This window comes from Xiphophorus maculatus, chromosome 8 (assembly GCF_002775205.1).
Source record: "Xiphophorus maculatus strain JP 163 A chromosome 8, X_maculatus-5.0-male, whole genome shotgun sequence".
NCBI classification, from domain to species: domain Eukaryota; kingdom Metazoa; phylum Chordata; class Actinopteri; order Cyprinodontiformes; family Poeciliidae; genus Xiphophorus; species Xiphophorus maculatus.
Window position 1 is genome coordinate 11,177,109 of NC_036450.1, and position 17,013 is coordinate 11,194,121.

Here is a 17,013-nt window from a genome sequence, read left to right on the forward strand (position 1 = left end):
ACCATGACATCACAAACTCGTTATTTGTGTAGGTGTCTATATTTTTTAAGAATCTGGCAGTTGAATGAGAGTCGAGCTCTAAAACATACTGAACTGTAATTTTGAACAGCGTGTCGTTTTGAAAAAGAGTTGAAGCATCAGATTTAGACCATGGATTAATGGGGAAAATGTTTGTTTGGGATTTGAAAAAAAAAAAAAAACAATCACAGAAAATCATCTTATTTTGATATGCCAAGCAAGTTTGTCAACCACTGAAGCTAAATCAACCACTATTATTTTTCACATTTTAACAGAAGTGAATAGGTGGTTTATATAATTGTTTATATAGATTATTTTTTGCTTAAAACAAATCATTCAAACATATAGCAATGATGGACTTTATAAAGAAAATGCACTCACTAAGTGTTGGTTCAAGAGATGATCTCTCTCCAGTATTTATCAGTTATTGAGAAAATTATTCCAACACTCTTATTTTGATATATACTAAGTGTAATCAATATTGATGTTTTTGTCTTTATGTATTTTTCAATAGCAGTCCCATTTCTCTACTGAAGGAACAGTTGAGAAATCTTGATATAACATCCAGTGATATTAAATATTCCAAGAAGGCATGGAGGGAATGTGCTTCGAATACATTTTCAACACAGTCTACCTATTTTATCATCATATCTCACCTTAAATGTGTCACAGATCACTTTACCAGAAAATTTGAAAGTCATCTGAGCACTCAACTCCAGAATAGTATCTGGGCTGTGAAGACTAGACTTTACTGAGAGCAGAAAATGAACTGTAATTAAGAAGCAGGCCAGCAAATCTCTGAATGCAATGAGCCGTCTCCAGTCTATTCAGTGATTACAATACCAAAATTCTCAGGTGGCACGGAGGACTAAATTCTGCCTGAAAAGGGTATATTTCTGAGGTGGGTGGCTAATAGAGCAGTGTGCAAAATGAGGTCATGTGATTTTGGTGATATTAGCGCCTTGAAGTGTAGTTGTGCTGCAATGGCAAAGCAGATCAGAGCCAAACATGATGATCTTAGTGTGACTGTATGGAAAAGCTGGATGCTGCGAGGTAATATTCAGAGACAGAGCTGTGGTCAGTGGAAACTGCTGACATGACTGAATGGTGTGCCTTTGGCTATAAACTTTTATGGCTAAAGGAAAGCCTGGGATATTGGGAACCAGCAGTTGAAGGGCCACAGAAAACCCTGTGAAGTAATTACATGGATGGCTGGTGTACAGAGGTTGGTGTAAATGACACAGTCAGGAGAAAACCAGTGACTGGGCCCAGTTCTGGATTAGTTGTCAGAGCTATGGACAATACATTGTACCCCTGATAACTCACATCTTTGGCTTAACCTCTCATTTCACATGTAAGTGGGATGTTATGCTGTGGATGGATGGAAAAAGTTGTATTACTAAGGAAAACTCAAGTTGGAAACCGTCTTGGGAAAATGGAGTGTTGTGGTTCAGCTGCAAGCCTGCTGTGGAAACATGGAGATTGGATGAGAGGAAGGTTGGAGAGTTTACATTTGGATTGGAAGGAGCTGAAGCTTAAACTAACAGTGAAAGCTGTCATTGGGTTGAGTAAACCAAAGCTCCTTTTCAGGCACTTGCTGCTTTCCATTAATCTGGCAGGAACTCAAAGTGTCAGCTTTGTCTGAATGAGCGTCCCGGTGCTTTTCCGAAGCAATCGGCAATGACAGTCCTGGGTCAGATCTAGTTTAGCACATTATCAGCCTCTGAGTACCCACATGACACCTTGCAAACTTCCCAACTTCATAGGTTTCACTATGACAAAAGTAGAACCACCGATTTAGTTCCTGACAGCATTCTGCATTATTGATAGTGCAATAAAGCCCTAATGAGTTGGAAACCACGAGGAGTCCCATATCACACCACCTGCTTGAGCGGTATAAACATGTTAAAGGTGCTATTTTTACCCTGCGTCTCTCTCCCTTTATTTTGTCTAACACAACAACTGTTTGCTGGTTTGGCTGGCATAAAGAGTTTTTGCGATGTGGCTTACTGTTGTGAGAAAACTGTGGTACCCGAAGGGCTTAATAGAGTTGTAGACTGTGCTGCGGCTCAACCTCACACACATTTATGACGGTTTTGACAGTGTTCCCAGGTGAAGTGAAAATAAGTTATTTCTTCTTGGGCTAAATACAAATACAGTGCAATAAATCCCTTTTTACGGAACCACAAAAGTAAGTCATACATATAGGCGACAGCTTAGGTAAAATTACATTGTAGGAGCTCAGTGTAGCACTGATGAGCTAAACTATTTCCGTTTGCTTGAATACATAAGTCTCAAATTAGTCTGGAGGATTGCTTCTTTACCTCGGCTGAATTAACATGGCAGTTAAAAGAAGATGAGAAAATGACTGTATTTTCCTAGAATTAATATTTATGTTAGAAAAAGGTTAATCAAATATTAACCATTTAACCAACGGCTGTAATTAATTATTTAACTTCTAGACGACTCATCAATGCATTGGTTATAATATCTAACATCGTAATTAAGCTTAAACTGTTGAAGCTGATTAGGAAACTAAAAGCAGCCAAAAAGCTGTCAGTTTCACTGCATTGAAAAGGAAACTCGTTTTAAGGCCCATATCTGAGTTTTGGTCCAATTTTTTTTTTTATATCAAAGAAGCAAGAGCCAAACTGGGGATAAAAAGCAACAAAAATCAATGAAAGCCAAAAGTCTAGAACCCATCCAGATAATCGGTCAGCTTTTGGTAACTGACTACCACCAATTGCATCTAGTAAAGGAAATCTTTCTTTTGCTCCAAAAGGTGCTGCTGTTCATCTCTGTCAGTGAAAGTTGAATTCATCCTGGAACAGGCAGCTGCTTGGTCAGTTGGTCACAATATGCGATAGCCTAAGTCTTCTCAGACCTAGGCTATCATATATTGAGATTCCTTATTTTGGATTTGGAACCAGCTTACTGTCTTGTTTGATAATGTTAGAAATTAGAAAACCTATGTCAGTAGGGCAACACATGTAGCACTTAAATCTCCTTTTAATAGGTGTGTCTACGTAGAAGGGCAGATTTTCAATGACACAAGTCTGTACATTCACAGAGAACTACCTTTGGCAAATTGCTGATAAAGCTAAACCCCTTTCAAGTGTTCTTTTGTTTTATTTAATTAAGATACCATGATGGATGTGTATTTGTGCATTTCTGTTGATTTAATAGTTTTCTGAAGCATTTATGTTATACATCTCATATTTAAACTGACCTTACTTGAGACAAATGTAAGTTTCTTATGAAGGATGGAAAAAGCTGCCACAAATTTGAACAAATGCACAGAGGTCAATGTGCATTTCAGTAGTAGTAGTCCTGAATGCTTCCTTACAAAAATTGAGTTGTACAGGTTAAAGCTGGGTATGCAGCTTTGTTATTGATTCTATACTGTCGGTTAATTAGCTTTGTGGTTAGGGCAGCCTGGGAAAAAAAAGAAGAAAAAAAAAGCAGTGTATCTTTCAGTAGCATTGCCATCTTTGCTGTCTTTCCTTGTGTTTTTGTTTTATGGATTCACTTCTACAAACTGCGGACCTTTGGACTTAGAGAACAAAAGACATGTAATTAGATTCAACCAGATTTCTTCAAGAGAGTTTCATCACAAAGCCGTGGAGATAAACCATACTAAGAATTCTTTGATTGAAAAACAAGAACATCATAGAAACTTTTGATTTCTTCTCATTTATCCTCTGTATTTTAACATTATATGAAATCATTTTGATGTATTTAATAGTTTTATTGGTATGTATAATACTATGGGATCTAGATGTCATCAAGTTTATGCCTGCTTGTGTCCTGAATTTTTGTTCACCCTAGAAAAACGATGGTCAGTTCACGGTTATCCAGCTGGTTGGTATGCTGCGGGGCATTGCATCCGGCATGAGGTAAACATTGTTTTGACACAAACACATCTTGAGTGAACTTGCTAACCATACACAATGCTTATTTTTTATTCTAACCATTGTGTTGATCATTTCAGATACCTGTCAGACATGGGTTATGTCCATCGGGATCTGGCAGCGCGTAACATCCTTGTCAATAGCAACCTTGTGTGCAAAGTGTCTGATTTTGGTCTTTCCCGAGTCCTGGAAGATGATGCAGAGGCAGCATACACTACACGGGTAAGGCTTAACCCTCTATTTTGTGTTTATTAGTTATTAATATTGTTAAATTATACATTTTACATAATATGACTTACAGTAGGTCATCTACAAATTCCAGTTGTGATTAAAGATGTCGGTATTGGAGCAGATGCTTTCTTTGGTCTGCATCTTCTCACACACTGTTTAAGTTGGTGATAAACTTGGTGGTTCTTGAGTTGTTTTTGAATAATTTTACTCTTTTTTTTAATCTGTAAATCAAGAAGTTTGAATCCTTGCATAATGTGGTATCGGACACAACTAATGTCTAAAAATCAATAAGCACACATTGGAGCTGGTTTTGTAGCCAAGGAAGCAGGAATAAACCTTCACTCCAACCATTTTTAAAATCTGTCCACAATGTTTTAAAGCCCATTATGTGCCAAGAACGTGTATGTCTAATTTAGTAAATATGTGGATTTGTGAAAAAAAGAAAAATTCACAGTAAATTCAAACTTGTGCAGGCAGTTGTTTTTTTAAATCACTGAAGATTTATGTCATAACTTCCCCCTACCGTGGAAAGAGAAAAGTCCAAATGAATCATACATTTTGTGTGCATCTCTAGTGTGTCAAACTTTGGAATAAATAAGAAACTCAGACACAACACAGCTAAAATATGCATGTGTATATTCATGCACTCACACAGCTGACAGCAGCCGGCTTTAAATTGAGCTGTACATCCTCGGCTGAGTGTCGTCTTGCTAGCCAGAGACAGGCGGCTTCCTGCAAGTGGAGGACCAATTAGTCCTCGATTCGGGCTCCACAACACTCAATTAGCACCAAGTCTTTCTGCCTTGGCGCCAAATATCCTGTCACTCACTTCTCACTGCCAGGCCTCATCCTTTCTCGGTCTCTTTCTATTGCTATCAAGCTCCTGGTTCCCCGACAAGTGTGAATAACATGATTCACATCCTTGAAATAATCAGACCCCAAGATATCCTGCTGCTGTATTCATCAATACTGCATCAAGTTAATTTCACTACTCATCAGCTGAAAACACATTTTTCCTGTGGAACTCAGCAGTGTTCCTGTGAACCCTATTTTTTTATCTTTACTAGGGAAGCATTATAATGAAGATGAGGGAACATGAGTAGAGCAATCTCAGGCCCCCGACAGTTTGGATCAGGAATTCATGCATGTGGGGGAAAGTTGTCACTGCAATGGTGTTCCTAAATCTGTATTCATTGGCATAGGAAGTTTCTCAATTACAGTTTGTTCTTGGTTGCCGTCTGAAAGCAACAAAATATTTTCTTTTTTTCAGTCTGCAGCTGTACTTATCAAATGATTATTTGGGACCACAGAGTATGAAATGGATTTATCTAACATTAAGAAATGATTGAAAACAGCTATAAAGCAACAGATGATAGAATGAGATTACATGGTCTAATCTGTGCTTCTTTTAAGCAGAGCTTGTACTATGTACCGTGTATTGACAACACCAGCTTCTTCTGCTGCAAATGGCAATCACAGGATTAAAACGTACAATTTATGCAGTGTATTAAACTGCATAACAATTCACATTTGCCTTTTGTTTTATTAGAACTAGGGAACTCAGTGTTTTTCATTTGCACAAGTGACCAACTTAAAATAAAAAAGTAAAAATCTAAAAAGTATACCTTTTTATTAAGATTAAGAAACACAACAGACAGGTCAGGTTGCCCATAAAGTTAAAACTGCCAACAAAGACATGGCTGCACAAGATGAGGAAAACATGTAATAGTGATACTATTGTTAAAAAAATAGTGATGGTGAATGAACGAATGGCTATTCTTTGTTTTTGTAATACCAATGTACGATATGTTCACCACTTGGCATGAGCTTCAGCATTCGAACCAATAAAAATATTTCAAGTGTGGGATTTAAGGGCAGTTGGAGTCCATCCAGCTAGCTAAATATATTATCAACATGCCAACTGTCAATGACCGACATTTGAAATATAGTAGCGTATGTTGGGTCTAAACAGAACTTTGCAATGGTGTTAGAGGTGGGCAGATCAATCCAAAATATTGATAATATTGATACCAAGTCAGTATCAGTATCGGATTGATGTCAACATGGTAAGGTTGATACTTTGTGTGCTTGGTATCAAAATGAAATTTCGTTAATTTTTTGTAATGTGGTTTCTCAACTCTACTTTAATAAAATGCAAGCCATGTAGGGAATGGAGCAAATATTTTTAAGAAGTTGCTTCGGTCAGATGATATTAAAATGTAACTTTTTATGTATCTTCAAACAAAACACAACAACCTGAACACACCTCCCCCAAAGTGATGCCTGGGGTGGTGGTTCACCTGTCAGGAGGAAGGCTATAAAAGCGGAATCCCTGACTATCTCTCTTCTTACTGCTGTTTACTCCAATATCACCCGTGGTGTTAAGTAGGTCAGTGTGCTGCATAGAGCTGCACTTACAGCCACTATTTTCAGCTGAATCTGCTTGCGACATTTTCTACTCAGTACTTTAGCACAGTTTTCTTTTTTTTTTTTAACATTGGCAGGTGGTATTAATAAATGCTGGGATAAACTGCTATTTGCAGCACCTAGGATAGCGATGAGAAATCAGCCAGTTGGGACTGCAAGGCATTTACAAACACCTCATGTTTCTTAACTGGCTAATTACTGGAACTGATTTGGTGATGAGCCCTACTTTGCATTCACATTTTTTCTGTTCTGCTCTAGTCTGTTTTTTTGTCCTTTATTGTATCATGTTCATAAATTCTTCGTAAGACATCTGCATACGGTTGTTTCAGTGTAAAACAATTGGGTCTCTAAATCCACAGAGATATCTAAATCATTATTAAATAATATCTCCTTTTGTTGCAGGGAGGGAAGATTCCTATTCGCTGGACAGCTCCTGAGGCGATTGCATACAGGAAGTTCACCTCCGCTAGTGACGTGTGGAGTTATGGGATTGTCATGTGGGAGGTTATGTCATATGGAGAGAGGCCCTACTGGGATATGTCCAATCAAGACGTACGTTTTGTGAAAAATAACTGTCTTATGGATGCACATTTTAGGCTTGTAACAACAATAGAGTATATGCTTGGATATGTCTATGTAGTGTTACCTCTTAGACACCACATATGTACTCACTCCCCAGCCACCCACTCATTTACACGGGCAACATATGTGCACACAGCCCCTTAGTGACCTTTCTAGACTCCTCCCTACTTTTGGGTATTAGGCTGTCTATCTCAAAGACTAGAGAAGGGTAGGAGAGGAGGGAAGATGAGGATGAGTGGGAAGGAGAGGAAAAGACGTTTGATGTTTAATTGAAAGCGTTATGCAGGATTTTCTCTGATCTGCACAAGAAAGTGTAGGCTCGAATGTTCGTTCTCTAAGCTGTCTCCTTCTGTTTCCCATTCTCTCCCTCTCCCTTTCAGTTTCCCGTCCTCTCTTGTCTCTCTAAAATGCAGTTTTTGTCTCTGTTCTTTTCTTTTGCCTTTCGTCCACTCTCTCCTTCTTCCTCCCTCCTCGGTCTCTGATCTTTGCACCCTGCTAGTGTGAAGTGCAGTCGTTCTCCCTCTCAGCCAGCAGTGATGTCTGATGCGGTGCTTTTTTCTTGCACTTTAGTTGAAGTGTATGCATGCACTTCAACGCATCTGTGTGTATTGGAGTGTTATCGTACGAGTCTTTTGTGGGAATTTAACCAAAGTAAAGGCTGTCATGAACTCAACAAATCAATTCCCTGCAGCGTCTTGCACTGGTGGATCTCCGCTGAAAACTCCTGCCTACTCTCCACTGCAGGCTCCAACGGAAGGAGATGGAGTTTATTTATTATTCATTCAACTCTTGTTTCCCTTTAAGTAAAAAATAAATAAATATTTAGTACTGCATCTTCTTAGTTGCAAAAATGAGTAACTGGGCTATGCGGCACTTGGAATAAACAAGTAATTCAATGTTCTGTTGCTCTATCCTCAATGGGAGCTGGTTGCTGCTTCATGGAGTTTAAAGTAAGGTCAGATAAAGAGCACAGAGACATCCTTGGAGCAAGTATTAAGATATAAGATGTTGCGGGGTGGAAGTCTATTTCAAAATAACATTGCCCTGCTGAAGTGTGTCACAGTCTTGCTGTGGAAAAGCTAGTACTTGTTGAGTGCTACGTCATGCTTTGCTCTTGATATTTATGCCTCAAAATAAAGAGGTGTGGACAATTTTGAATGCATAGCCTTTGCGAGTATAAATGCCCACATGCCTAGATGAGATGCATCTGCCATAATCTCATTAACTGTAATAGTATAGTGACCTGAGCTGTATATTGTAATTATAAATAAATTCATCAGTAAATTTCAGAAAAATCCTTATGATTGTCGTAAGGTATTACACATCTTCTAAGCATCTAAGATAATTTAAATGGACCACTATCAGTGTCTAGAATGAAAGACCCTAATAAAGAGAAACTGTATTGGCCTCTGCAGCTCTCGGTCTGTCTGTTGACGGGAAACTGAGGCATGTAATACTGATGAAATGTAGTGTGATATTTCACTGAACCTCAAAGCAAACATATCTTCAAGCATTTGAATGCCATTGATTGTGTTAATTTTAAGTATGTAACTTAAAATACTTGATCCTAGAACACAACCAATATTTTGTGGCTTGGATTGATATAAAATCTTGTTTGTAGAAAGTTGCCCTCATGTGTCTCTGTCTCTTTGATTTACCGGCAGGTTATAAAAGCAGTAGAAGAGAGCTACAGGTTGCCTGGCCCGATGGACTGCCCCGAGGCCCTGTACCACCTGATGATGGACTGCTGGCAGCGGGAACGCAGCAGTCGGCCTAAGTTTGATGAAATAGTTTGTCTACTTGACAAGTTTATTCGCAACCCATGTTCATTAAAAAAGTTGGTCAATTCCTCACACAGGTATGGCAGGACAGTCTACACCACAAATTATATTAGACAAAAACTGCTAATTAAATCAGCTTTGACATTTTGTACACTTCGGTAGAAACATTAGAAAAGTCTATTAAAAAGCATTACTTCAATTTAATGTTTAGAATTTCCCATTATCTATGTATAATTCATCTCTGTATAATGGCATAAAGTTGCTTATGAATGCCATGCAGACACCAAATGGCCTTTTTTTTCTTTGTAAAGATTTACAGTGAACTTCTACATGCATACAAATTGAAGCATGCTTAATAAATTAAGTTAGCACCATGTCTAATATACAATGACATGTGACAGCTGTCAAGATTAAAGGCCTGCCTATAAGCCCAGACCTTTTTCCACAGCAGACTCCCGTTCCTTCTGTAGCATGGAAAATGTTGTTACCTACTGTGAATGTTTCATTTGATAGCATGGGGAGCTCTATTTGTCACCACCAAGAGTGAGCTGAATGATAAAGACTTTTGAGGGGGAAAGCATTTGCAGCTTTGTGTGGTGGTGCATAGCTTGCATTATCTGTGAAGCCTCACAGGTAACTCTTGGGACTGATGGGTTGAGCTGTGGGCTATAAAATCAGTGTGTGTGTGTGTGTGTGTGTGTGTGTGTGCGTGTGTGTGTGTGTGTGTGTGCGTGTACATGTCTGTACACATCTAGGTCTTACAATTTATAATAATATTATGAAATGCATCCTTTTGTCTACTTGAACCACATGTGCTTAAAATTATTTGAAGAATTTCTCTTTGTTTCACAGTAATCGGTTTTGAGGAGGCCGTGCACTGATTCTCTGCAGAAATGTCGTTTGTAGTGGATAAATTATGTTTCTGGAATTGTTTTCTTATAATCTCCGTCCATGTGCTAGGGTTTCCAACTTGTTAGTGGAGCATGCCAGTGTAGAGGGAGACTGCAGTACTCGAAGCAAGACTATAGGAGAGTGGCTCGACTCCATCAAGATGGGCCGGTACACAGAGCTCTTCATGGAGGGTGGCTACTCTTCACTCGAAACAGTTGCTCAAATGACATCAGAGTAAGACCACTGGCATATTGAAAGGCACTGTAATGTTTTTTTTCTTCTTCTTTTTTTCGTTTTGGATAATATAAATAAGATATATTTTAATTAAAAAATCGATGACTCATGGTTTAAAGTTTTATGTCATCAGATAACATTGTAAATACCATTCCAACGTTTGCTCACTGTGTTTCAGAGATCTCCGGAGAGTAGGAGTAAACCTGGCTGGACACCAGAAAAAAATTATCACAAGTATTCAGGAGATGAGAGTCCATATGAACAGCACCAACTCTACTGTAAACATCTGATGCATATGTACAGGCATGCACACAAATCAGACATCCATATGCGCACATGAGTTAAAATCGATATTTTGGACCTAGCATGAAATCAAAGAACTGTTGGACCTAGAATGGCTTAGCACTTTGTGGAGATAAGGAAACCCTATGTTCTATGGATCTACACTTGATGAGCTGCAATTTGGTGAGTTTTGTGTGTGGAGCTCGTGGAGATATAATACACTGCAGAGCTAAAACCAAACTGAACTGGACTGAACGGTGCTATGCGAAGGACTAAGGAAGGCAAACAAAGCTGGGTCTATGGGATGTTTTTCATTTGACTTTTCCCAATTTTCTGGAATTTCCAGATTCTTACATGATTTGCACTGTTTGGATTCTCAGATCAAACTAGAAACAGAGATTTGGCCCCTTTTTGGCTGTATCACATTGGAGTTTTCATAAAGTGGGCTCAAAATGGAACTTTTTTAATCTGTCTCAGGTGAGACGAGCCCACCTGATCGGAACAGAACTTATTCACTAGCCATAGCTTTGGACGTACACTACCTTTTACAAGTCACTGAGTTGAAAAGAAAATCTCCGGCAGGGCACAAATGATGGACCAAGAGCATAATTATTACAAGTGTGAGCTGTTGGTTTAGCATATTGATAAAATTGTTTGTTTTTGTTGTTTTTCTGTCTCTGGGAGGTCTTAATGCCACAAAACTTCACCAACAGTCTTGCTGCATAACTAATTTACTTTTAAATGTGATTCTCCAGCGTAAAACAAGTCATGAAAGAAATGGTCATGGAATAAAGACCATACACTTTAGGTTAAAGCTGATGTAAGGCAACAAATGAGCCTTCTTTGGTTATTTGGGAATGTTCTTTTGCCTGAATGTGAACATTGGTAGAATATGGCAATAATCTATCTAGTCTTTAAACCCAGCTACTGAATAATGCCAGAGATTGTAAAACATTTAGATGACAAGCCTGAAAGTCTTTAAAGACTTAAAATTCCCTTTTAAAATCCTTCATTTATTCAAATCCAGAAAATTATTCTAAACTTCAGTTGGTTTATTTCAAAAATCAGATACTTGACAGATGCATGTTTTAATAAAATATTAGAGATTTTGCAAGCCCTTGCCGTAACAGCATACATGATTTGCATATTTTCAACCCATGCTGGAACATTTCACATGTAAGCAAGAACCTTTGCTTATTCTTTAATTGTTTGCTTAGAAGTATTCAGAATTAACAGACAAATCTCTCTGCCAGTGAAACTCAACTGGAGTGATTTATCATTCTTTTTAGGAGTTTCATGGAAAGTTGAGAAAATCTTCATGGAAATATTGAATACTTTGTGTTGGCCCTGCCTGTCATAATCTGAGTGACTTTTTCCCCATCTGATGAATCTAATGGGATCGTTTAATGGTGTTCTGGTTTGAAACCTTTACAGGATCCCAAAGCAGCTTTCTCTGGTCGGGAGTACATTTAGCGGTATTTACCAAGCCTTCACTTAGAAACCGTAACCTTCAGGTACCACAGAAAACCCTCGGTAATCTGTTTAGTTCACCGCGCCGCAGAGTATCTCTTCCACGCTTGTGTGCCACACCGCAATAAACCTCACTCTAACAGGACTGCTGTAAAAAAAAAAAAAAAAAGAAGGCAATATTGATAAACTTGATAATCATTTATTTATTTGTACTTGTTTAAAAAAATGGTGTGGACAGTTTTGTTATTGTGCTTTCTCATGGACTACTGAGCAGCTCCCTACATGTCTTTTCATGTAAATAATGTACTATACATTTAAAGCAGGGAGCATTGTTCCTTTGTTTACCGTCATGTGGACAACTTGACATTATACATCTCAGAGTAGGTCAGTGGTGACTGATACTATGAAGCTGAAATTCTGCTTGAATGTCCTGGTGGGGGCTAACGGCACATTTATCTCCTACCGGCCATTTTAAAAGGGATGTGCAGAAAGAGCAGATTTATCCTTCTTTTTGTTTGCTTGTTTTTGGTGTTTGCATTTTGTTTAAAGTTCCAGTGAAAAGCAGAGGAATACATTACACGAACCATATTTTTGCTTCCCCTATTTTATGGTTTAAAAGTAAATGATGTCAGTAATTAGTCAAGTCTGTGCTTTACTTAAACTTCAGTATAGCATAATTTCATTGTGAATTATTACTAAATCTTGACCCCTCTGACTGCAGTATCCACAACAATGAGAAGTATTCACACTAGATCTATGTTTGCAGATGACTTGCTTCTATATGTCTTTGTCCATTTAATGTAAAGCTTTGGCATAAAGTTGGGAATGAATATTTCTTTCTGTTTAGAGATGGTTTTACTTGACCATATGAAAGCACATTACAAGAATATAAGGTTTTAAAGGGTTGTTCCACTTTTTTGAAGAGCATGTTTAGCTTTTAAACACATAAATCCGTGCTTACAGATCAATAGTTCAAGTGTTGATTGTGGAAAATGGATAACTTACTGCTGTAAAGTATCAGTTGATTGAATGTAAGATGGGGTTTTTTCACATTTGAAGTTCTCCAAGGGTTGATTGTGTCTCTAAGAGTAAAAATGGTCCAACTGAACGTTTTCTTCCAGGAAGCATAGCATCTGCATAGTCTCTTTAGTCTTCTCATTAGTTGTGTAGCTTTTGTCTTGTAGATTCAAAGTCTTTTAATTTTACTATAATTTTTCAAGCTATTATTTTGTAACATTTTTAAACTTTTTTTTTTTATATATAAAGGCAGCAGTTAAAAAATTATTTTAAGAGAATACAAGAAATGCAGTAAACACTTGTAGACTACTGTGGCTATGCAGATTCAACAGGAGTGTTGAATAACTTAAATCAAATTGTAATGTTTTCAGCTGTTGTACAACCTCTCTTTCTGGCTTAATGATAAACTTAAATTCCACGCGTGGTGCATGAACAACTGGTGAGTAATACAGCCATATAAGTGCCTCGCATCTTCTAAGCACTGTTGTTTCCTCTCCTGTCAAAATATTTTGTCCTAACTGTGCCCCAACTTTGTACAATATTCATTTTTTTGCCAACAATGTCTACAGGCAATAAGAAGAATGTCAGACAAGGTGTATGTTGGAACTAATTTAATTTGCACTTTATGGGAAATTATTTTTTTCTTTGACTGCAATGTCTATACATGACTTAACTTTTAGTTATTAAATATTTACTTTGTAATCCATTTCCTGATGATGATGATGATGATATCACTTCATACTGTCAATGCTTCCCTGGACATAAAAGTTGACAGCTAAGCACAAAGAGTTGGTAATATTTTTCAAAGAAATTAAAGCTATGGAACTGTTGATATATAGAGCACCATTTTCTTGTGTATGACACATCACACCTTCAAGATTCAAGCACAAGGTTTTACAAAAACCTGTTTGGACAGTATGTGGATCATGACTTTTTATAAAAGATCATTACCACAAGTTCTTGATGTCAACAAACTTCTTCCAGACATTAAATCTCACCATTGTAGAATTATTATAATTATTTCACCCACATAAAGTGAAGAAAGTGTGAAATTGGGCATAACTACATTGTTAAGATGATGGTCTGCAAATATTTTGTTTGTATTTTCTCTCTGCAGTGTGCTGTTGTAGTTCTACATTTTCTGGGAGACAACAAAATCCATGAATTGCTGAAGAATTAGGCAGTAGTCAGCTAACATCAAAGTATGAAGCCTAAATTTGGAGCCAAATTTAAATTTCAAAAGGTAATTTTAGTCAAAATAGGAGATTCTTTTTAATATACAAATATGGTTTTGGTGCTCTTTTTCTTAAAATAAAATCCATGAATGCAAATGCAAGGTGTGGAAAAAATTGTGGTGGTAGTGCAGAAGCAATAATAATGATCAATATCAAGACAAATGTGTATACAGAGACACACGGGAAACAACAAGATCACACTTGCATCTGAAAAGTTCTTTTCTTTAAACATCCTGAACAAAACATCTGAAAACCTATCTATTAAACAAAACGTTTACCCCAGGGAACAGGGTTGTTATTGTAATAACACACACATTTTTTCTGTTTTAAAATCTGATTTCCTCAGACCTCCAATTTATGACATTTCTTTGAGCAAGATATTTACATTAAGATAGTGAATGAAGTTAAAGGCTGAAACTTACTTCCATTTGCAAGGATGTTTGAAATAAACTGGAACTTGATTGATCTTTCCAGTGGCCAATTTTTATCACCCCAAATGCTAATGAGGTGGGTGGCTATTATAGTAGTTTATGCCATGTAAAGACACAATGTGGATGAACAAAAAACACTTATTGTGGGCTGAAAGGCAAACAGTTTCTTTTTCTCTTTTTGTTTTTTTTGGAAAGGTAACATTTAATTTCCAAGTCTGCAAATAAAAGATTTTGTGCTAGAGGCCCTCCCACTTTGCTTATTGCTCTCAGGAAGTGGAAAGTGGGAATGTTCTGTGTGGTCAATGGGGGAATAATGTGCAGCTTTCTATCAAAATGTACAAAAAACAGGTTTGCGCTGATGTTTTTGCAGATCATCAGTTATTATCAGTAACTCACGCATTATGGTTTTGAACAACTGAATAACTGTTGTTTCATTGAAAGCACAGTAAAAAAAAAAAATTGGCTATTGATGTGCTATTGGTTTGTCTTGGAAATTGTATTGTGTATTATGTTTGTGTTGATGTTTTTGTAGTGTCCTATCAAATTCTATATTTTTGCAATAAAACTTGGAAAAAATAAACCTTATGTAATGTAACCATCTATGTCTAAACCTGCACCACCTTTGTTTGTCAATGGGTGTTTTTATTGTTGCTTAGGATAAGTATCAATCTCAGTAATTGATGTCACCACATTTGACAATTTGTCAGTTGTCTTTGAAAGCATCATCTCTGTTGACTCACTTAGCCAGAAAAATAATAAAACCCTTTTTAAGGACAGCTCAGTTAAAACATTTACTTAAGCTTACTGTTCCACTTCCACTGTATACATTACTATTATTTAGTAAATGAGTCGGTAGGTATTGTAAAATTTGATTTATCATCGACGTCATTGTCCCCACTAAGGTTAAGATCATCCACTGATAAGTTAAAAAAAAAAAAGGCAAGAAATTACACTCCAAGTTCTCTCCGATATCCATAAAGAGACTTCGCACATTTAACTTGCAACTAAGTCATGCGAGCAAATCATTTTCTAAAATCTTTAGCAAAACCATCAACAAAGCTTATGCCTCGTTTGCCATGGTTGACAGAATAACAAACCTTTCTGTGACTATCTGAGCTGAATTCTGGTGTGTAGGTTCCTGTAGTTCTTGGAAGATTATTCACATTTCACTGATAGAGGTATAGTCAATCAACATCACTCCACATAGAAACAAGAAAGATATTTGCCTAAACAGAACAACACCAAGCATAACAATGGTCTCTTTGAGATGGGAAGCTAATATCTACTAACATGGTGTTCTGTCTCTCTGGTTTGACCTTTTTCAATTAGTCATTTTTTCAGAGTTGTAATCAGTTAAAATTCAATTGAAATTTTTTACATAGCACCAGTTCACAACAAATGTAATTTTGAGACTCTTACAAAAAGAAATGTAATCACATACATTGGAGTTGATCCTAATTATCAAATGAAATCAAGGACTTGTATCAGAATAGTTGTTGGCATTCACCATTCCTTCTACTTCTGGTGAAGGAACTATTGCCAATTATTACTTTGTACAACAACACTTTTAAAATTCTAAGTAAACCCTTTAACTCAGATTATCAAAAGGCTGCCAACATTTCTGAATCCAATAAATGCCAAGACACATGTTGTAAAAAATGAGATGGAGCAAATAGTTTTACTCACCAGGCAATTTCTTTGTGCATTTCTAATATTTACACTGCTTCATACGTAGACAACCAAAAGTTACCAGTTAATTTTCTGTGTTGGCCAAAGATACTTAAGGTCATTACAATTTTAAATTAATGTATCTGATTGCAATAGCTGTGTAAGTATTTACTGAACATCACTCTTATTGAAATGATCCCAATGTAGTCGAGATTGACGTTGAAAAATTGGTGTAAGATTACAGAACCCAAAGTGCTTGGAAAAAAGACAACTTAAAATGTTTCCAAGCAATGCAATTAGACATGGTTTGTTGGTTGTTTAGACACCATCTGTCAGGATAACAAGGGAGCCACTTCCAATGTTTCCCCCCCTCTTCTGCTTATTGGAAGGTTGGGTAACAAAGGGATGGAGAATGAATAAATGAATGTAAAATTTCTGATTTAGAGAGAAAAAATGAACACTCCCCGATATATTGTCAGTTGATGTTTTTTATCGTTCTTTTTGTCTTTAATGTAGCCTCCACATTGGTAGCGGTGCAGCATGCAGAAAGCAGGGAATAGATGGTTCATTGTTAGGTCACAGTGATAAGGAGTTGAGGAGTTCTATGAAATGCAGTAAGTTTTTAAATCTGATGATGCAAGTCTTGGTAATGTCTGCTGGATGCAGTGAAAATAACTGCTGATGTCAGCAACAATAAAGAGGCGATGTTATCCCTTTCTCATGTAACAGCCGGCAATGTGACAGCTTCTGCAACAATAAACATTTAACAATGGCTGATTTTTGTGAGCTTCAACGTTTAATGAAAAATTCATTTTAGTTGGAATGTTTCTTTTAG

General features: G+C 37.1%; 1 protein-coding gene across 1 annotated transcript in view; it reads left to right on the plus strand.

Annotated features, from left to right (window-relative positions):
• Positions 1-13,674, plus strand: part of epha5 (EPH receptor A5) — a 63,375-nt gene extending 49,701 nt beyond the window's left edge. The window contains exons 14-19 of the mRNA XM_014470581.2: positions 3,847-3,914; positions 4,010-4,151; positions 6,990-7,139; positions 8,834-9,027; positions 9,911-10,075; positions 10,254-13,674. Of these exons, the coding sequence (XP_014326067.1) occupies positions 3,847-3,914; positions 4,010-4,151; positions 6,990-7,139; positions 8,834-9,027; positions 9,911-10,075; positions 10,254-10,365 (831 nt within the window). The 3' untranslated portion in view covers positions 10,366-13,674. The remainder of the gene's footprint in view (positions 1-3,846; positions 3,915-4,009; positions 4,152-6,989; positions 7,140-8,833; positions 9,028-9,910; positions 10,076-10,253) is intronic.
• The last annotated feature ends 3,339 nt before the right edge of the window (positions 13,675-17,013 follow it).